This window comes from Barbatula barbatula, assembly GCF_947034865.1.
Source record: "Barbatula barbatula genome assembly, chromosome: 3".
NCBI lineage: Eukaryota > Metazoa > Chordata > Actinopteri > Cypriniformes > Nemacheilidae > Barbatula > Barbatula barbatula.
Window position 1 is genome coordinate 15,990,279 of NC_136764.1, and position 22,302 is coordinate 16,012,580.

The 22,302-nt window shown below is 37.3% G+C and overlaps 2 protein-coding genes across 5 annotated transcripts; one reads left to right on the top strand and one right to left on the bottom strand.

Moving 5' to 3' along the window:
- The first annotated feature begins 753 nt into the window (after positions 1 to 753).
- gng12a (guanine nucleotide binding protein (G protein), gamma 12a) lies at positions 754 to 15,895 on the top strand. Of its 3 annotated transcripts, none has more exons than XM_079453445.1 (3): positions 754 to 842; positions 14,471 to 14,579; positions 14,665 to 15,895. In XM_079453445.1, exons 2-3 carry the CDS (start codon positions 14,475 to 14,477, stop codon positions 14,788 to 14,790), a joined length of 231 nt encoding a protein of 76 aa, XP_079309571.1. In that variant the 5' UTR covers positions 754 to 842; positions 14,471 to 14,474; the 3' UTR covers positions 14,791 to 15,895. The 3 variants fall into 3 exon arrangements, with proteins under 3 accessions (XP_079309571.1, XP_079309569.1, XP_079309570.1); XM_079453443.1 differs by lacking the exon at positions 754 to 842 and adding an exon at positions 952 to 1,206; XM_079453444.1 differs by lacking the exon at positions 754 to 842 and adding an exon at positions 4,894 to 4,975.
- A 1,024-nt stretch (positions 15,896 to 16,919) lies between these two features.
- On the bottom strand, positions 16,920 to 19,294 carry gadd45aa (growth arrest and DNA-damage-inducible, alpha, a). Of its 2 annotated transcripts, none has more exons than XM_079453440.1 (4): positions 19,068 to 19,294; positions 18,486 to 18,587; positions 18,158 to 18,374; positions 16,920 to 17,716 (listed from the first exon to the last, which is right to left on the bottom strand). In XM_079453440.1, exons 1-4 carry the CDS (start codon positions 19,106 to 19,108, stop codon positions 17,603 to 17,605), a joined length of 474 nt encoding a protein of 157 aa, XP_079309566.1. In that variant the 5' UTR covers positions 19,109 to 19,294; the 3' UTR covers positions 16,920 to 17,602. The 2 variants fall into 2 exon arrangements, with proteins under 2 accessions (XP_079309566.1, XP_079309567.1); XM_079453441.1 differs by having other exon boundaries at positions 18,486 to 18,615; positions 19,068 to 19,253.
- Positions 19,295 to 22,302: the final 3,008 nt, after the last annotated feature.

Sequence of the window (22,302 nt, forward strand, 5' to 3'; positions counted from 1 at the left end):
CTGAAGTTTGCGTAGGTTAACTGAGATAAATATAAATTTATAAATTGTATTCAGTGGTAAATAATGAAGACAATGGTTAAACTTAAATTCTTTTTAAAAAATGTGGGTTCAATTAATTTTTGAATTTTTGATTTCTTTTTAAGCACCAGCTTAAACTCAATCTTATTCCCATAGGAGAAAATAATGCTCTTTTAGGAGCATTAAAAAAAGGAAAGCCTGCCAAGATGTTTTAATGCTTAGTATGCAGAAGTTCTCTTCCTCCAGCCCATCTCTACAACACAGACAGCCTTTCAGTTTATCTCACCCCTAACAATCTCCTGCTGTATTTTATGACCAGGTGCAGGTTTGTGTTCCAATTGTGTAATTAATGTTCAGTCATTATGAAAATGATATAACAGTAGTTGTTATTAATATTTTAGTAAGGAGTTTTACAGAGTCTTTTAACAATACAGCTAAATATGATTTACTTCCAAATTGGGCCATTATTTCTGTAAAATTGTATATAGATTCAAATCATTAATTAATCTCATGTACAATGCTATTGCAAAGAAAAAAAACCTTATGAAAGTTAACAATTGTTCAACTACAGTACGCTTATACCATAGTTGCCACAAATGTACTAGTGGTATAGTGGTCTTTTCATACTAACCATACTTTACTATGATATTTGTAGTAAAATGATGGTAATACAAATGGTAACCCGTCTGCCAAAAACGTGTTCTACACTTTTATTATAATTAAACCAAGCTTTACAGGGACTATGACAACGACGAGCACCTGGAACTCAGAAAACCACACTGTCCTGGATAGAACAAAAAAATGTCTTTCAGTGTATGATCAAGGTAAGAAATTCATTGTCCCCCGGGTCACGCAAAGAGAGCGCCTGAATGGAGGAGAAATCGGGGTGGAAGGGGCGGAAAACAATCTGCGGCGGCGTCTTTTCTCTGCGAAAGGTCGAATGTGTCGTCATGGCGTGCGGTGGCGGCGATTGGTCAGTGTAGGTGGAAGTGATACAAACGCTGTCATTCACAAAGTAACTAGAATTCTTTTCAATCGTTATAAAGAATGCAATTAACTTTAAAACACGATTGACTTCCCATTTTCCGTCGATTTTTCACACGGACTATTGTGAAAGCAATCCGAGGACGTGTTTGACCTTTTCTTCAGTGATTTTTCGTAAGACCACAGTGCGAGACTTTGTTAAAGGTAAGAGTAAGCTGTCGACGGCAGATGGACTTTAAGGGCTCACTTCGGCGTGTTTTTCTATGTATACATGACAAGATGGTGTGGGATACTGCTTATTTCGGTTGCCTTGATACAGACTTTTGTGGAAAAGATACAGTTGTCGCCTTGTAATCGTTTAAGGGACAGTTTGTGTCAAGTTGTAAAGCAGTTTATCAACTACGGCTCTCAACAGGCCATACACGAGAAATATTTTACGCTCGATCAATAGACTGCTATAAACCTTCTAAACTTCAAAAAAACAAAGGATGTCCACCCCTGAGAGAGGAGGCTACACCCAAAATTTAGTTTTTTGTAAAATGATTATAGCATAACCATGAATAGATGTTTTAGTATGAGGATACACAACATATAGACATACTTAGTCCGCTTGTAAACGATTTCCTGAGTTCAATAAACAAGTAGAGACAAGACGATTGAATTTAGTTAATAAACGACAGTGACACCATAGGGGATGTGCTCCTCATAGGGGTTACGAGAGCCAGGTCGCAGGCTTGTTTATGAAGTATTCAATATTTAGTCTTTCCCTGAGCAAACTGTTAAAGACCCTCACTCAGTTTCCAATCGAGCCTTTCATTTCTCCATAAGATCCCAGAAGGTCCTTCCCAAGTCTTTGTTTTGTGGGCAGTGCCTGCTGCTGTTCATCCATCACTCCTCGGATGCCATACTGTTTGCAGTCTCTTATTCCTTGCCTTGTAGCCACATCCAGTTCTTTCTAATAAGAAGAGTGCCTTACATTAAGTGTGATCAAGTTTGGTTAATGCCTTTTGGTGATATTAGAACTTCCCCAATCCACAAATATAAAAAGTTTAACAATATTTGAACATTAAACGTTATAGTTCCTCTATAAATAAAAAGAAAAGTTGAAGTCCATAGAATAACTTTTTATCATGACCAGCCCATGTTGGTGGCATGAAAATATTGATTACTTTTAAAGATCTTTTATGCTATTATTGACACACACAGTCACTATGCACCGTAATTGTATGACACCATGTCAACATTCTTTAGAACGTCCCCTCCTGTTATCAGCAAACACACATGGTATGGTTTGTGTTAACAGTTCAAATGTGTCTTCTGTTCATGTTCTCTGTTAGTCAGAAGATGTTACTGGACACAGAGCTCTCAGCTCTTATTAATGTATGTATCAGAAAATACCAAGCAGATTTACATTTTTTTATGCATTTGGGAGATGCTTTTATCCAAAGTAACTTCAAGCTATGAATTGTATCATTTGGTGTGCAACTGCACAGTTCTCGAAATACCCAAACTAATTGTGAAATAAAGGAAACTAAGGACAAAAGAATTTCTGTCAAATCCTCTGCTGTTTTCCCATTAAATCAGGAAATGTTGCATGCTCTGGCACAGTTCTTATATGACACAACCGTCACTGTCAGTGTAGTTTGTCTGTTTTTGTTGTTTTCGAGTTTTAAGGTTTATGTTTTTAATGATCTTTTATGTTTAAGTCTGATGACGTGTTTATAGTTGTAATATGAGAGTATAATGTTACCTAAATTCAGTTTTTAGGCTTTTTGTTACCATATGTTTCTGATTGTTGAAATAGTTTATACTTCTCAATTTGATTGAGAATGTGGTGCACCCTTTTGGTTCATGCAGAAAGTAAATCTCATATCTTCAAAAGTATAATCCATCAATGTCTGTATCTAAATGGCTGCTGTGTAATACAAATAAAAAATGTCGTTGTTGTTCTCGTTGCTAAAACGTCACAATGACACAAACACTTTCATAAAAGTGGTCTATTTAAACAGTCTTCTGATGTCCCTTCTGTCTTCTCAGAAGGTTGCCAAATGTTGTGTTTGGATGGTTTGTTCAGCCTTCATGAACAAATTATATCTGTTTCCAATTGATCTGATCTTTGGAAAGTTCTGACTCAAATGAACAATTTGTGCACAAATTGAAAATCACTGTTAAGGAAAGATCTACATTATTATGTTGAAGCAACTGCTAGACATAGAAATAATTATTTGGTCCAGTCTTATGCACAGACAGTTATGCCATCAAATTATTTTCTTCCTTTCCATGTCTTATATTTAAACTTACTGTCAAAACTGCTGTGTTCAGTATTGCATATGAATATTGATTTGTTGGGAAGGTAATAGTCTTATATGGCAAATCATTAAAGTGCATCATTAAAATAAACATTGTTGAGCTACAAATAAAGTTGAGGACATAAGCAATTAAAGGTATTTTCATGGCATGTCCATTTATTAGTTTTATCTCATGTGAAACGTGAAACTTGTAGCTGAGCATTTGATTCTGAGAGGGGTAGTTCTTCTGTCCACAAAAAGTCTGAATGCATATCAAGTATGTAATAATGTTTAACCTTTATGTGCCACGTTGACTTTCTTTGACCTGCCTAGTTAATCATATGAGCATTAAATGCTTGTTTGCATAGAGCAATAAATGTTATGTACAATGCACAGAACTAGGTTAAGATTAAAGGATATAAGACCTTGTGAAGCAGTACTGTTTGGATGAACAGATTTTTCTTTAAAAACTTTCATCATTCACTTAGCCTCAGATTGTCCCAAACCTGTATATATTTCATTGTTCTGCTAAACACAAAGGAAGATATTTGTAAGAATGTCAGTAACCAAATAGATCTCATCATACTGAACATAACAGTCTGAAATGGTTTGTAGATGCAGAAGGGTTGTAAAGTTTGTAGTATCTGCTTTAAAGATCTTTAAACAAACCAACAGTTTTTACTTCTGTTGGTTTTTTTTTAAAGGGACATTCCATGTCAGATTTGTGAAGTAAACCACTCTGGTGCCATCTAATGGTAATATGTGGTTTTTACGCAGGGGTTCTCAAACTTGGGGCTGTGACCCCATGGAAGGCTCCAAGATGGTTCCAAGGGGCCCAATATTTTGTGCCATTTTATGAAATATAGAAATGTATCATATCATAATCATCAGAACAATAAGACCACCAACCAAAATAATTGACAGCATTTCAGCATTGTATAACTATATATGTTTTTGGTTTAAGTACATTTTAAGATGAATATTTTAAGACTATAAGTCTTTATTTGGGGGGCCGCAAAGCAACGCACTCTACAGAAAGGGGTCTTACAAAAAAAAGTTTGAGAACCACTGCTTTATATTCTTCAATGTATGTTTTATGTAATTAACTTCAGTATTTAGTTTTTCATTACAGAAATCTGTTTTGGGCAGGGTATGCCTTCCCTCTAATGTATGGAAAAATGCATAGATTTTGAAAAAGATGTGCTGTCATGGAACCAGGAGCTTTCAAATGTTATCTGTTAATTTCAGAGAGATGGGTCGGACAGTGTTTTTGGTAATACTCTTTGCTTCTAAATACAAGCTGGTATTTGACACCTCTGTCCCACAAACCTGATCTTCTGGATTCTTGCCTTAGCTATCTTTTTGTTTTGGAAGCAGCACTGCACAAACATTGCTCTCCAATAGATGGCGTAAGCTATTCACATTTAGTCATCTTTATGCTGTCCATTGCATTTTTAATGCTGCCTTTTGACACAGTTTCCATTGCAGAGTGATCTTGGGGTCAGACATGAGGTACGACATAATATATAAACACTCATTAACCCTAACAGATGGGATAATGGTATGTCCCTTTTTTCAACTCGACAAGAGCAGTTGGGCAAAGTTTGCATTGGTCTATGTGTCTTTGCTGTATTGCAGCAACGCTCACGCAATAGTGATTAATGCTGAGTATCACAGATGTTCTGGTAAGAATAGCCACTTCTCTGAGACTTTATATCTGCAAATTAACTACTCTTGAATGTCTTTTGAAACTAAGAGAAAAAATGTAATAGGACTTGTGTTACCAAAAATAGTTTCTTAGGAAACATTAAGAGAGATTCTCACAGATATGAATATCGGATTGCACTTCTGTTACTCTATAACCTGGTTATAGTGCTGCTTTATTTGGTTTTGACATACTTTTTTTCTTTATTTGGTGGAATGCCAGTGATAGCACTATTACATTAACATATAAGGAATTTAGCAGGCACTTTTATCACAGGTGACTTGCAACAAATGAGTAAAATATTTACCAACTGTTCGTGGGAGGCATCCTGTAACGTAACCTTCTTTCAAGTTAAGGTGTGTCTTTCCTGCAATGACCTTGCAATATAGCCTACGTGTACTTACTTGGACTTGACTTCCGTTTTTATCACCGGAGCTCCTCTGCCAAAATAACTTCCTTCTGGGCAGGTAGGGAAAGTATAGTTTCCCACGAGAGCCGGGATGGGCAGGACTCAATGAAGCGGCACCATCTGTGTCAGCTGATGAATGGAAGACATTGATCCTGCAAGGTGTCTCATTCTGTAAACTGAGAAATGTTTGTTGCAGTAAACAGGCCTCAGGTGGCTGGGATCTGTGTGGTGACAAACTTCTCAAACAAAGCTCTGTGCAAGTCGAGGGGAAGTTCACTTTGAGATGGGACAATGCAGGGATTGTGAGAAGTTTGGGAAGCTTCCTCGAAGACCTGGGCTTGGGTTTAAGGGGAAGGGAGAGGATGCATGTGAAGCAAGTTCTGTGTAAGAGAGAGAGACATTCTGTGTGGGAGAAGCTTGCACCCAGGGTGGCCGTAGGGCCCCACAATGTTTTGTCCTTGGATTCTCTTTAAGCAGAAAGGGGCTTGCAGGTGGCAGAGAGCTTACAAGTGCTCTCTGTGTTCAGATGACCATCTCACTTTCTCTTCCTGCTTTGTTAGGCCACCCCTCAATTGGTCCAGATATTAGGATTGAAGCAAGTGCTCAATTTGGATTCAAGGGCGTTTGATAACCAGGAACAAGGGTTCAAAGAAAAAAAAGCTATTATTAACAAAGATATCATGAGTTACTAAAAATGTTAATGGTTCTAATGTTAGACAGAAACTATGATTTTAAGATTTAAGAGATTTCTTGTAGGGTTGTCAACCGATTAATCGCATCTGGAATAATAGTTTGTGTTTACGTAATATATGTCTGTGTACTGTGCATATTAATTTAGTATTTTAAACACAAAAGTATTCAGGCCTTTATTTAAGAAAAATATAAAATATAAAAATGTATAAACGTTTATATAATAAAAATAATTGGTAAATACATCTGAATATTTAATAAAATATACATATATATGCATGTATGTCTATGTTTTTGTGTTTATAAATACAAAATGAATATCCACATTATTGGACATTTTTTAGTGAACACAAACTTTTATTTTGGATGCAATGAATCGTTTGACAGCTCTAGTTTCTTGCAGATTTTATTCGATAAAATCAAGAGTGTGATTGCTCAGATACCAAGTTTATAATGCCTATTATTCATTCCTGTATTTTTGCATATTTATGTATTCTGTCCAGACTTTCATTTTAATTATTCCTTTCATGTATAGTTTTTTCTGGGCTTTTTGCCCTGTCTCACTGCAACATTGTAAGAGAATTTCTATTGATATGTAAATTGAAAATTTATTAGAAAAAGTCCACTGTGTGATTTCCCAAGAAAAGCAGCTTTGTATGTTGTTAAATGTTTATAGGAACAAAGGCACTTTCTCTTTTCATTCCCTCTCTGTACAGGTACTTTCTATGAAGTCACTGTGTGTAACTCCTCCCCTAGTCACATTCTACATTTGTCCTTGACTTTGTCTCATCTGTGACCCAAGTATGTTATGGGCCATTTTTTCCTTCCTTTGTCAGCCGTAAAATTGTAATGACCTAGTGTTGTGTCACAATCACCTCTGACTCTAGATCAAAGGTTGTGTGTTGTCAGATTTTTGTTTTGACACCTTCAAAGTGTTCTCTTTTGGCATGAATGTCTAAGCAATATGGCATTTGAAAAGTGAGCCTTTGTCTTATCCATAATTTTTATTTGGCCCAGAGGCTGATGTTTTATCACTGTTTAGATCATGTTTCAAATAAGAGAATTTAGAAAATGTGTCCATTAATGCTGAATCATAGGATAATGTTTATTGTACATCTTACATTCAACAGACTAACATTACAAGATAAATTTTCTATTAAAACAGCAAAGCTTATTAGACATTGTGCTATTTCACAGTTAATGAATAAATAATTTATAAATAGCTTGTTTTAGGATTGTTCCCAAACACTCCCAACAGTAGCAACTGCATGGCAAATTATCTGGGAACCGCTTACAACACCATAGCATCATGAGAGTTTTGTGTGTGTGTGTGTGTGTGTGTGTGCGTGCAAGTACCACTGTTGTTTTTCTCAATAGTTAGTTCAAATCCATTTCTAGGGTAGTGGGTTGGAGCGCTCACCTGCTGATGAACTCGTTTTAGCTTTGACTCGCTATTTACCAATGAAGAGTTTTTTTTATGAATTTGTGAGATCCTGTCATGCAGTGTTTCTTTCCATATTACAAGTGGCTTACTAGTGTTATAAAAAACATGACACAATATCCTGTAGGCTTTCTTCCATAAGTATATGGCCCGGTGTGATGGGCAGTGTGATTTATCATCCGGGTGTTGTCGTGCTGATGAGTTCATGGAAAGAATCTTTGATCCCCTGGTGACATAGCTGTTCATGTGACAGACATATCTGGAGGTGTTCATGTGTGGAATTCCTTAACGTGTGTTCATGGGAGGCAACTACACAGGGTTTCTGTGTAAAACCAAAGCATGCAGTGTGTGAAAATAAAAGTTCAGATGAGTTTTCTTGTGAGATATTTGAACTTTGCTGTGGTGTTAGTGTATTCTGTACTACAGAAGTGGAATGTGTACTGAAGTAAAATTCACTGTTATGCTACAGACAAATTTAAAGAGAAACTCATTACAAAAAGCTTTTATATATTAACACTAAAATAGAAATACATTTTCACAATAATTTGAGTTAATCAGTGCTTTCAGTATTGTATTGAACCCTTTTGTAAAAGGTTACCACATAAAGTTAGTTGACTCGCTGCTTTTGGATAATCCCCGGCTCTGGGGGTTCTGAAGAGTTTATGCAAATACATGCAAAAATCTCGTCTAGCATGTCAGATATAGTCTCAGTTTGATTCACATCTCATTTCAAGTAATAGCTTGTTTCTGGGTTGTTAAGCCATTTGCCATTTCATATGCAAACCTCTTCATTCAGCTACTTTGGTTTCTCATGACTGTACATATGAGATGACCACACATTGCTGGGATTGGGGGATTACACATTCAACCATGTTAAAATGTAAAAAAATCTAGTAATTTAATGCTTATTGAAAAAATATTTTGACTAGTTGTATATTTTTCAGGGATTTAACTTTTTTTCACATGTGTTCACACGGGACTCCCATAGGACGGGATAAAAAAGGTTCCAAAACCACGTTTTTGCACGTTTCTGCATAGGTCATCTTTAATGTTTCGTTTTGGCCTTCGTTTGAAACTGCCATTTTATTTTCCAGTCTTGCACGTTTTAACTTATTGCTTGTTTTTCTATCTCACTTTTCATACAGAGGAGCCCCCTTAATAAAACGTTACAAAGACCCTCCCTGTAAAAACACAAACCCGTCCATCCATTGCTCTTTGGCATTACAGTGTTTTCACTGTTATTGAACCCGCCAGCATATCAACTGGGTGGAGCCAAATGCAGACCTTTGGCCTTAAAAAGCGATATATAATCTGTTGTACTCATACACAGCCAGCCTGCCTGTGGCTTCATAAAGACTGCTTTGTTTTAGGGCTGTAGAGCACTGTTGGGGTGAGTTTGTTGTTTGGAGTTGAATAGTTGTGCATTTCTCAGCTGCTGAGATGAATAGGGGCATTTAGTGGGAGGTGGCAGGCAGAGAACACAATGGTTGCGAGTTTTATTGCACCTCTGTTGCACCAGCATATTAGGCATCGTGCCAACAGATACACTCAACCTCCACACCACAGCTGCATCCTGTCCAATTCATTCTCTACAAACAGCAAAAAACATACAATTCTCCAGCATTTAAACTGTTGCTGCCCTGCAGAATTTTCCTGGGTTGCCTTCTTTTGGAAACTACCACCGTACCAGTTTCCCCCCTCGCGACAAAGCCGTTTGTTTCCGAAAGGGTGAACCCCTTACGCAGCTCCTGGTTATCTGGCCGCACGCATGCTGACGTACATGAGACATTATCTCCAAGAGCTAGTGTTTGTTTAGGCCCCAGGCCCTGGCTGATAATGGCCCATTATTGTAGTCCCAGCCCTGTGCTTTTCACTGTGGATTGGCTGTTTGTAGACTTGTTCACATATTCCCATCTGCTGGGAGTCACTACACAGTGGCTATTTTTGACTCGGCCTGTTTGCCCAGCAAGTGCATGTCATTACCTTTACTCTTGATATTGTGGGCTGTAAAGTCCATGCTTTAGCAAACTAGCCTTATTGATGGTGAATTTAATAGTTTGATGTAAAACTCCCCAGTCATCATGTGAAAAGCCTTTATTGAAGGATGCAGTTCCATTAATAGACAATTACAGTAAAGCAAACTGCACTAAATTTTTGGTTCTGTTTATCACAGACAAACAGTTCTTGGACTCCATTGACTACCATAGTAGTTATAATTACAATGCTAGTCAAAAGTGCCTCAGAATTGTTTGCTTTCCTACATTCTTCCAAATATCTTCTTTTGTGTTCAACAGAACAAAGAAATTTGTAAAGCATTTTTTCGTTCTATGGTACTCAATGGTGACCAAGAACTGTTTGCGTACAAACACTTTACAAATATCTTTCTTTTCGGTGTTCATCTGTACAAATAAATGTATTATTTATTTGAAACAACTTGACTGTGAGTAAATAAGGACAGAACATTCATTTTCGGGGAGTATCCCTTTAATATAATACTATGTAATTCAAAATATGTAAAAAAAAGTTTTTCTGTAAACAGACACTGGGGGTTCTGTTTTTGTCGAAGTAGTTGAGTGTTAGGAACTGATAACATCTGCATAACATGTCTAGAAGCTGTTGGTGACCTTGGGGCTAATAGGGTCAGAGAGGAGCCACCAGGACCTTTTCTTCAGTTAAAAAGAAAATATTCTTATCTGTTTAGATTGCCTGAATAGAAATCCAATGGTGTGGCTGTGACATTCTTATTCTTTATACTGTAAATGATGGTATCTGGAATTGCAATGTACTTTGTCTAAATAAAACACTGGAACACACTGACTACATATAGTAACAGGATACAGTTTATTAGACAAATGTTTTTTTTCCTGACTTCATGGTTATATTCCTTGCACAAAGGTCTTTTTCTGAAACATTGCTAATAAAGATTTGCAAGCTATGAACGTTTGCAGTCTTTACCTGTTCTTTCCAACGAATAGCTAAATTCTTCCCACATGTGATCATTGCTTTAGATCCGTGGTTCTCAAACTTTTTAGTTCAAGTACCAATTTAAATAAAATTAGCTGTTCCAAGTACCACCAAATGACCGCCATAGAAAATCACAACAAATTAATAGTAGAGCTGTGAATCTTTACTTGCCTCACGATTGGATACATCTCGTCCTCCAACCCTTTTTTTTTATTTACCAGCTGTTTTCAAACTAAATAACATTTTTACCTTTGTCAGCAGTAATAAGGGACACAAAACACCTTTATATAGTGCACAGGGCTCCGTAAATGACTCTTATGGGGGGTTAATTAACTTTGTGGGGACTTGCAGAAAGACTACAAAGCTATATTATAGACAGACATTTTACACAGAATATTTAACACAGAAGTTAAGTGCTTAATCATAATCATGTCAAGCATGAGAAGCCAGCATGTTTAACATTGTAAAGAAGACAGAATGCATGAAAAACTGTGGCACCTCCGCTTTAAAAGTCGGTCTTGTTTACTTTTTATTAGACCAACATTTTAGTGCAGTGAATCTTGTCAAAGTGGTTCATCAAAACTAAATTGCAATGCGCAGTTCACAAAATATTTTTTTTCATTACATATGCTGATATAACATTGACGACTGTGCAGTTTGCCTCCAAACACAACCGTGATGGGCAATAGACATTAGAACGCCACGAGACAAAAAGAAACACACCTGATCGCAATAGCAGCAACAACGTGGAAGCGAGGTCAGGTGTGAGTAACAGGTGCGTCAGGGGTAGATCGCTTGTGAATGGTCCAGTGAGCAAAAAAAAAACTCAAAGGCCACACACGGAAGTCTTCTTTTTGGCTACATGTTTTGTATGTCAATAGCTGTGTTTCGATCAGCTCCCTTGTTCAGTAGTCAGGGCACTGACCAGGGAGTCAGCCATTTTATGGGCTGTCTCATTCGCAGAATCCTTCCAGTGCACTGAAACGTTCGATCCCTAAAAATTCCCACAATGCACCCAAAAAAAACAGGGAGCATCGATGCTTCCTATGTTCACTTACTGGAAATTTTAAGAATTGTAGCCAACCTCCCTGCAAGTGGAAAATTGAACCTAGATTGAATAGGAGGATAGTGCGAATATTGCGTAAAAGAACCAAGGATCATTGCCAAACAGATACTGAACTCCAAGGTGAAGGTTCCTCAGTTTCTGAGCTCCGTCTCAAGTCACAGGTCATGGGTCCTCCAACAGAATAATGACCCAAAACCCACAGCTAAAATCCCCCAAGAATGGATAAAAACAAAACATTGGACTATTCTGAAGTTGCCTTCAATGGGTCCTGATCTGAATCTGATCGAACATCTATGGAAAGAGGTGATTCAGAAGCATGGCTTCTCCTATCACTGCTATGCGGATGACACACAACTCTACCTGTCATTTCAACCGGACGATCCGACGGTCTCTGCTCGCATCACGGCATGCCTGAGTGACATCTCACTTTGGATGAAGAATCTTCACCTGCAGCTAAACCTTGCAAAAACGGAACTGCTTGTGATCCCAGCCAACCCAAAGATTCACCACAACCACAACTCTATTCAACTAGGCTAAACAACTATTACACCGTCCAGCACAGCCAGAAACCTGGGGGTGGTAATTGATGATCAGCTTAACCTCTCAAGTCATGTTGCCAGCACCACCCGGTCCTGTAGATTCATCCTCTACAACATCAGGAAAATTAGACCTTTCCTATCAGAGCACTCTACGCAAGTCCTAGTCCAGGCTCTTGTCTTGTCCAAACTGGATTAGTGCAATGCGCTTCTGGCTGGACTTCCTGCTTGCACAATCAAACCTCCCCAGATGATCCAGAATGCGGCGGCAAGAGGGGTCTTCAATGAACCGAAGAGAGCGCATCACATGTAACTCGTCAGGTTACACTGGCTCCCTGTTGCCACCCGCATAAAGTTCAAAGCTATGCTCCTGGCCTACAAGACCACCACCGGGTCTGCACCAACATATCTTCACTCGCTAATGCAGACCTATGTTCCTGCCAGATCCCTGCGGTCTGCAAATGAACAACGATTAGTGGTACCATCCCAAAAACGAAAAGAGTCACTCTCGTGTACCTTCTCTGGATCTGTTCCACATTGGTGGAATGATCTGCCTGCTGCTACAAGATAAGCAGACTCGGTTGCCATCTTTAAAAAACTCCTGAAAACGCATCTCTTCCGTCAACATGTAGCTGATTGATTTTAACCTCTAATTCTTTTCTGTCTTCTTATTAAAAAATGTATGTACTAACCCGACTATTCTTAGCTTTGTATACTGTGCTAGGCTTTAATGGACTAGTTTTGATGCACTTATGCATTTTGTTGCCTATGTTGTTATAATTGCTTCCAATGTTTTCTCATCTGTAAGTCGCTTTGGATAAAAGCGTCTGCTAAATGACTAAATGTAAATGTATTTATTCATAATAAGAGTATGCCTTCTGGTAAATAACAGGTGACTTGTGATAGTCAATTTCATAACATTTAGTAATTAATATCTTCTCTTTGGAGCAATTAGACTAGAAGCAAAGGTAACACACAGTTTCTGCCCATCTCTTATTAATCTTGAGTACGGATAGTTGTACTGCATATAATTTTCCGATCTTCAAAGAGTTTTTAATTTGATCACATTTATAAAAGATATATACAGCTTACGATAATTTCCAAAAACAGTCACTCAGGATATTCCGGGAAGGTCCTTCTAATTATGTAACTTGACCATGTGGAGGGCACCGTAACATCGTTTTTTACTGCAGACAGGACATGACAACCTGCTTGTTCTTAATGGGTTCTTAATCATTTTAAATTATAATGGGTTCTAAAGCGTTTCTAATGTCTTTTGTCATGACGCATCGTGCCTGTTGCGCCCAAGGTAGACATGGTGTCACACTTCTTTTGTTGGTATGTGAGACAACTCCACTACCAAACTTCCTCAAAGGCAGGTAACTCCCTTCTGAATCAAAATGCTAGTAAACCAAAAACTATCAGAGGATAACGCTGTGATATTTCCTCATCTCTTCCCGGTTGCCAGTAAAAAGGTTTTGTGATCTTTGGTCTGCGTTGTCATATGGTACATTATTCAAGAGTGATAATTGATTTGGCTGCCACATTGTCCTTTACTCGTAACGTAATGCACAATCCGGATTCCAGCTGTCATTCAGGGAATACAGGAAACTGTTTATAGTTACAGGTATAAGCTATCTTGTAAAATCGGTCCACCTCGTCCTGTCTGTCTGGCTTACTTAATCAAGAAACTCAAAAAATTCAAGTCTTTCAGGATGGATATGTGCAAGTAATCTAAAAAATGTTAGAAATGAAGGGAGGGTTTGACAGAAATGCACATGCCCACAAGACTACAGAACCAACATGGTCCAAAATCACTCTGCTTTTACCTTTTTCAGAAATTTATAAAGGATGCTTGGATGCTAAATTTAGTTTTAGTCAGGTGTGTACGATTACAATGATACTTGGCACTCATGTCTTTTCCACTTGAAAGGCATTTTAGGATCAACACATGAATGTTCCACAGTACACACATTTTTTTCCTGGTTAATTGTTGTTCCATAGAAGATAAATACATTTTCCTGATTAACCCTCACACGAGTGCCTGATATTTACTGTTGCATGCAGATTGCATATCTAAACCTCACAGAGCATGTCAGACACTTAGCGAGCAGTTATTTGAAGCAGTACATGTTCTAAATACTAACACAGCAACATTAGATGTTCATTTATTTTGAAAAATCCCAAACGTTTTTTCTTGTATTATAACATATTTCTTGTTTGGATGTTTTTTTGGAAACTACTTTGTGAGTCTAGATTTCTTTTACTGTACTAGTAGTGCGTTTTTTAAATGGGATTGGGCTTGGAAACAGGCATACTTTACTCTGTAACTGACATGTTTCGTGCTGTTTTTTTTTTTCCGTCCCCAGATATATGGTTTCAAAAATGTCCTCTAAAATGGCCGGCTCAAACAACCTGATCAATGCTAGGAGGACGGTACAGCAACTGAGAGTTGAGGCCAGTATTGAGAGGATAAAGGTACAGTACAGTCCATAATTTATTGATTTAAAAGTATAAATGCATTATGCAGAAATGTCGGTTAATTGTGACACTTCTCATCCAGGTATCAAAGGCCTCCGCGGACCTCATGCGCTACTGCGGAGAGCATGCCAAATACGACCCCCTGCTCATGGGCATCCCTACCTCAGAAAACCCTTTTAAGGACAAAAAGCCTTGCACTATATTGTAATGCATGTACATGTGCTACATGCGTCTTATTTTATTTCTGCTACTCAACTTTACCTTAAGTTCAATTCTTGCTCTTTAGCATAAGGTTGTGCCATGATTTAACAATAGTGAGCTCTTACAGTATGTTTATTACTGTAAACAAACATCATTCAGTACTAATTAATTGCCATTTTGGTGATTATTAGCATTGCTATTGGATCTTGTTTTTATCACCATTCCTTGCATTTTGTTGGTTTTGTGGGTTTAACTATCGTCATTCCAGGACACATTCCCATAATTCAAGATCATTTTGTTTGAACAGTGTTGAGGTCTTTCAACCAAACAGTGCCAGTTGTTGCGTTTGGAGCTTGCGACTACACTGACTAAATCCCTCTTATCAACTAGGAAGTAGATGTTAGTAATACATTTTGTAGTAGCACAAATTGTCAGAGAGACTGACAAATGAATTTCAAAAACATTTAGGTACATGCTGGGCAAATAAAGCAATATAGAAAGTGATAAGACACGGGTACTGATTTGTTTTTATAGAATGCAGTAGCACTGTGTTAAAGCATTGCAGAAAGTTATTGTGATGGTTATATTGCTTTATGGGGAAATATATGATTCATTTAACTCAACCATTCCATTACTTTACTCTGCACTTTTAACCTGTATGCCTTTAGTTCAGATGTATTAAAATAAGAGTTATCTGTGGCCCCCAAGGTTGTTTATTCCTTTTTTCTTTTTAATCTTTGCAATGGCTTTTATTAGTTTTCCCTCATCAAGGCACATTTTCAGAAACTAAGACCACTCCTGTTTGATGCCACTATTGCTGGTGAATTTCATACATGTCTTAAATAAAGGTTAACATTTAAACCTCAAAGGCACTTGACAAACCATATATATATATATGTATATGTAGCGACATATTCGTTTTTGAGACATCAGAGAGGTTATGCAGAATTTTTTATGCTGGCTTCTGTATCTTTGTGAAGAATTGTTTTTTCTTTTTGGTTGTTTTCTTTTCTAATTTCTGTACCTTCTTAACACATGTACATATTATATGTACTGTACCTTGAAAGATTTGAGTAAAATTGTGAAATAGTAAAACGACAAAACATGTTGGATGTGGGTGTGTTCTGTTTTCCAAAGTACATTGTAAGTGAAACATATTCTTTGTTTGTTTTTTACAAATTCCTGACAAACATTAACCTTGAGGTTATTTTGGTGTGGTGTAACATGCTAGGCTTTTTTCAAAGTAAATGAATGCAATATAAGTGCGAAGTTAAAATAAATATATTCTAGCTATAACAATTTAAAAAGTAAATGATAACTAAGGGTGTGGCATATTTAGGGTGATGTTTACAGGTGATATCGTTCTAAAAGAAAAGAGTGGGTTATGATGATGTAGGTTGTGGCTATTACATCACAAGATACTTATAATACCTTCAATCTCAAAATAGCTGCTTCTAAGATTTGAAGTGCTGTAACTAAAAAAGGGTACTAATGCCAGTTCCATTGAGATAAAGGTTTCTCTCTACAAAGGTGCCTGTTGTCTCGTGATTGGAGTTTCCCTGCCTTGCATAACTTACTTTAGCCAAACCTTGCTTCATCTTCATCCTGTAATGGGAGTGGGTTATGCAACTGATTCACTGGTCTTCAAGAAATCTGACCTAATGCCAATCATGTGACATGTCACACCTTCTGAACTAAAGGGCAAAAGAACTACAGTTTACACGGGCCATTCTCTTAACACTTGTATTCTTCAGATAGGCTTGGGTTAATTGCAACTGCATTAAGCTGTGACTAGTATTATGTAAAAATAGCATGATTAAAACCCAAATTGATTAACAAATAATGTTTCTTATGCAATCAGTACAGCAAGTCAAACCTGTGCTTGCTATTTGTTTCAGTTGTAAAAGGAACCCGCCATGATGAATAGACCTCGTGATCACGCTGCCTAAAGCAGAACAAAGAAAAGCTTGGATGGCTTTTGTCTATTTGTAATATAGAGTCACGAAGGCCACCGAGTCCCGAGTGACCTCACTGATCTGTAATGGGCGAGGGTTGTGTAGCCTTGTCTGGTCAATTCTCTTAGTCCTCTCGCTTTTCTAGAATGCTCCAAAAGAATATCTCCACTTGGTGACCGTCTCATGTTCAAATCAATTTTATTACAACACACAATACATCCGTAGCAATTGTATATTATAGTATAAAAAGTTTTAACATAAATAGTTTTTTTTAAATATAATAGCAATAATTTAAAGACCACGGAAGAATAACTTAAGTATAAAAAACTGTTCTCACAGGATACTGTGACGTTTTCATCTCAGTGGTTTAGAAGCAAATCCCTTTAATAGTAGTTTCCTTTCCAACATTAACAAACATGTAATGATAGTGTACTATTCAAAATGATGGCAGAGATACAAAGGATAGTAGGCAGCGGGTTATCCAAACAACCAATGATTTGTTACCACCTTTTTCATCCTGTAAATAACCGAGCTTTATGACACCCCACCAATAATAACTCTCACAAGATACTTAAGTGCAACCGATGTGCTTTATGACACCCCACCAGTAATACATCTCACAAGATACTTAAGTGCTCACTTCCATTCTCAATTAGCTTCAGCTGACATCCTCAAAATGTCCCACAAACTGCTCAATCATCTCAGATAGCAAAAACGTGTTCCACCTCCACATCATTCTGAAGGTTAGTCCCCCGCTCCACAGCTGTCGACTGTCAGTCCTCTCTGTGACCATGTTTTTAGCTTTTATGATCTTTTTATTTAGATAGTTTTATCCATGTTCTCTTCTCTTGGTTAAAGTCATCTTCATCGTTCAGGAAGGTTAATACATGGCACCCACTGATCCATACAGCGACACTCTCTGCAGAAGCGGTTCACTTTTCCCAGAGCTGGGTTTTTCCATGCAGATGCACGTGGAACCTGTGAACGTCAAAAATATGATTCGTTTAAATTTCTTTAGAGTAGATGAAGCATATCGTACTAAACTTGTGCTTTTGCTAGTATGACGACTCTTAACAATTCTGAACAAATTTGGATTTTAGAAATATGCAAATATTTACAAAACACATTAAACCTTTTCAGTTATAATACAATGATGCATACCAGATTGTTCATTTGATTGAGGTAAATTTAGCTGGGAAACACCTGTATTTGCATACGAATAAGTACAGAACAAGTTTTGATGTGGATGCCTGACAGTGGCATGTGTACACTTGGGCATGTCTTGGCAAGTTTACTAAAGCGACACTGCGTGGTGTTTACTGACCTATTTACACTTTTGCATGCTTTTAAGATTCCTAAACACGCTCGTAATGAAGTCTTGACACAAACAACATACTTATGCAACTAGGTAGTACTCACAGTGACCAGGATGCAGTGGAGATCCATTTGCTCGCTTCCGTGCTTGCCCGCGCCCCCGAGTATGTGCGCGAGGCGGCGCGTGTTGTTCACCCGCAGGATGTTGATGTCATTCTCGCAGCAGAAAGCCTGAATGAGAGTGAAGTGAATCTGAAGAGCAACATCCTTCACATCGTCATCATCTGTGGCCAGGATGCATAACACCACGTTATCAGGATCCCTGCATGGAACAGATAAAATCAGAAGGTGAGTAAAGTTCATGAAGCATTTGGTGCGACTACCACTGTGACTTTTGAAACAGTAAAAAAGTTGACAGGAATACGAAACTTACACATTGAGTGACTTTGCAGCCTCGTAGACCCCAACTGTAATACAGCCCTGCAGTAATGCGGAGCGCAGGACCTCCTCTACAGCTTTAGATACCGAATCCATCCTTTAAAGCCCAAATACGGATATGTTATCTATTGATATTCATCAAATAGGAGAACATTTATGGCAACAGCGCGTGCATCTAGTTTAAATGTAACTTAAACAAGGCAGTCATAAGTGAATAGCAGTGTTTTAAACTACTATTTAAAACACATGACTAACTTGCCAAAAGAATTATAGGCAGATAAAAGTCAAAACAACAAATAAATACACGAAGTTCTGCTGCGGCTCGTTGCAAGTCATAAAAGTCTCGTGAGAGATCCGAGTCTCGTGAGCGAGCTACCGTGACTCTGCCGCTGACATTCATTAATTATGTCAGTGAAATAATTCAACAACAATTTTTTTGAATATTGTTTGATAAGAAATGACTGTACATTTAATATATTCCCTTTGGCTGTTATTTTGTATTAGGGCAATATTATATCCAGGCAAATTCCTATATATTAATGTTGTTTTGCCTGGATCAAATAAAATACGAATTTACCTTTCAATCGAGTAATCTCCACTTAGTTCTTCAAAAGTCATGTTGCACGTAAAATCCAGAACGAACTGCAATAGCTTTCCACACAGAGTAATCCACGCTAGTTCAACTTGTTCTCTCTTTCACTGTCACCGGGTGTCTGACGTTTGCGCGGCGTTACATTAGATTTAATTTTCCCCAGAACAGAAACGAATGCAGTTTCGGTACACTAAACCTTATTGGACATATGCAAATAAAAAGAGAACATGGTGATTGGTTATCGATGCTGCACTTACAAAAGTCGAGAGTTTACATTGGTCCATCTAAGTTGGTAGGGCGTGTCCAGTCCCTTACCCGTCACGTTGGCTGACGTTGTTTTTACCTTGTTGGAAAACTTCGCGCTGACATGACCGGTCAATGAGAGGATGATGGGGTTTTACCGAAAGGCTTGTGCCGTATGCAAAAATCATTTATCAAAATAAATATTTGATTTGACATGTATTCATAAGCGTTCTTTTACAATCGATCAACGAACACGTTTACCTTAAAACGACTCATTTGTGGTGGTATTTTGAGGTTGTTACTTAATGACGCAAATCACTGCTGATGTAATCGAGCTGGTACGAACTGTTACCCAACAGTGACACCACGAGGACAAACCCACAAATGCGTTCATTTATCTGTTTGAAACAGAATCTCCTTACCTTACCACGCATTGCGACTATACACTTCTAATAATTTAACTCTAATATTTTTTTCTTAATTTGACTTCCGCATTTTGTAAAGTGAAGAAATACTAACGTTACATTAAGTACAGTAAAGTTGTTCAACAAAAGATATAAGCGAAGATCTGTGGTGAATTTATACTTTTTTTTTAGTTGTGATGCCCTTTATTTAACGGTAGCTAATATTTATATTCGTTGACACATTTGTCGGTATGATTTCCTAGTTTGGGTTGTTGGTAGTGTATTTCGTGGCCTAATATTTATTAACACGACTCAGAAGCATTTTCATCTTTTATGAGCTTTTCTAGCTGATTACAAATACTAGTCCACAATTGATATTAATAGTTTTATGCCTTGAAATCGTCCACTGTCTTGTATGGTATAATTACATTCACATTTATTCATTTGGCAGATGTTGTTATCAAAAGCGACTTACAAGTAGAGCATAAACATTTTGTCAACACGCTGTCCACACCGCCACAAGGCCTTGCTACTAGGAGGATTAAACCTTGAGTAAGTAAGTAAGTAAGGGAGAGAATGAACAACAATATATTTTTAGACACTGACAGTTATGGGTTAGTCAAATAAATGTGGAACAGGAATGCTTTGAGTTGTTTTTGAAAGTTGTGAAGGATGCTGCAGTTCTGGTGGAGCCTGGCAGTTAATGCCACCACAGGGGAACTGAATGATCAAGGGTTTTGCTAGCGATTTGGTGACCTGCTGTGATGGAAACACCAGGAGTCGCTCCTTTTCAGAACGAAGATGACAGGAGGGGATGTAGACCTGGAGCAGTGAGTTAAAGTAAAGGGGCGAAATTGCCGTTACCATTCTGAAGGCCAGCGGCAGCTGGAAGCCAGCGAAGTGAAATCAGGAGGGGTGTTATGGTTTATTTTAGGCCGATTGAAACATAGACATATGACTGCATTTTATGTCATTTGCAAGGGCTTGACTGCATTGTTTGGAAGGCCGGCCAGTAGAGAATTGCAGTAGTCCAGTCTTGATATGACCAGAGCTTGACACAAAGCTGAATTATGGATTAAAAATAAATCTGCTGATGAAATGTGCTAGTGTCCACCCGTAAAACTATTTAGATGTTAAAAAAACAACGGGTAATAAAAGCACTACAAAAGAAAAATGAAACAGGAATGTCGATTTAGCTGCTTAAAGTGATTATTCACCCAAAAATTCTTGAATAATTTACCCATCCTCAGATTGTTTCAAACCTGAACACATTTATTTGTTCTGCTAAACACAAAGGAATATTTGCAGGAATGTCATTAAGGAGCAGTCACCAATTTACTGCAAAATAAATGCTATGGGAGTCCATGAGGGACGAGATCAGCTCGGTCACTAACGTTCTTACTTTGTGTTTAGCAGAACAAAGAAATGTATACAGGTTTGGAACAATCTGAGGGCGAGCAAATGATAACTGCATTTTCATTTTTGGTTGAACTATCCTTTAAAAATGCAGATTGATAGCTGCACTTTTAGAGTTGACCACTAGATGTCATCAAAGTCTAAACAAATCAAAAGTGAAAATGATTGAGCCCGTGTCACCTGTCTGAGTTTATTGCTGGAATGTTTTTTATAGCCGGAACCCTTGAAGGACTGAAACATGTATTTATGTCAGATAACTCTTTACAGACATTATTTTAATTACGGTGGTCCAACATGATGAATACACTGATATTCTCAGATTCGCTATGAAGACATTATTGCTGTTTTAATAGAAAGCTGAATTCTAGATTCATAATAAATTCGCCAATGAAAAGTGCTAGTGTCCACCCGTAAAACTTTGTAGATAAAAAATAATGGAAAAAATGGAATACTATATAATGTAATAAATAAAATAAAAATAATATAAAAAGAGTGCAGGGAATGGCTGTGTGCTTGTTACAATTTTACAGTTTGATGTGCACTACACTACTAAAAAACATTACAGGGAAGACCAGGGTGGTTGTCACAACTGAAGAAGGGCTATTTTTAAAATAAATTGTAATCCAAACTAAACTTACAATATAATTCTTATTAATCAGTTTATATTTATCAATATTTTTTTATGTATCTATAAAGAAGTTAACAAAACAAAATAATTAAAACGTAACATAAATTCAGTCAAGGGTCTGAAAATATGTGTCAACGTAATCAAACAAATTAAGTAAACAGAATAGATGTGTTTGCTGGACAAGGACATTTATTGTAAATCTGTGGTCTGTATCTTCAGAAGAGGAATGTGTATCATCATTTAATTATTAAATATTCACATATGAATATATTCATAACTGAATCAATTATTTTATTAATATTAATAAATTAATTGTATATGGAACATTACTGATGTTAAAATGAATAAAAATAATTACAATCCTGATAAGGTTAGGTGAGATTTCCAATTTTAAGGACAGAATAAATTAAAAATAATCTATTTTAAAAAGCACCATCATTTGCTACAAAGCACATATTTCCTGGATGTGCTAAATTAACGATGAAACGTCATTCTGTCTGTAGCAGTATTTAAAATCTGTTCACGTTAA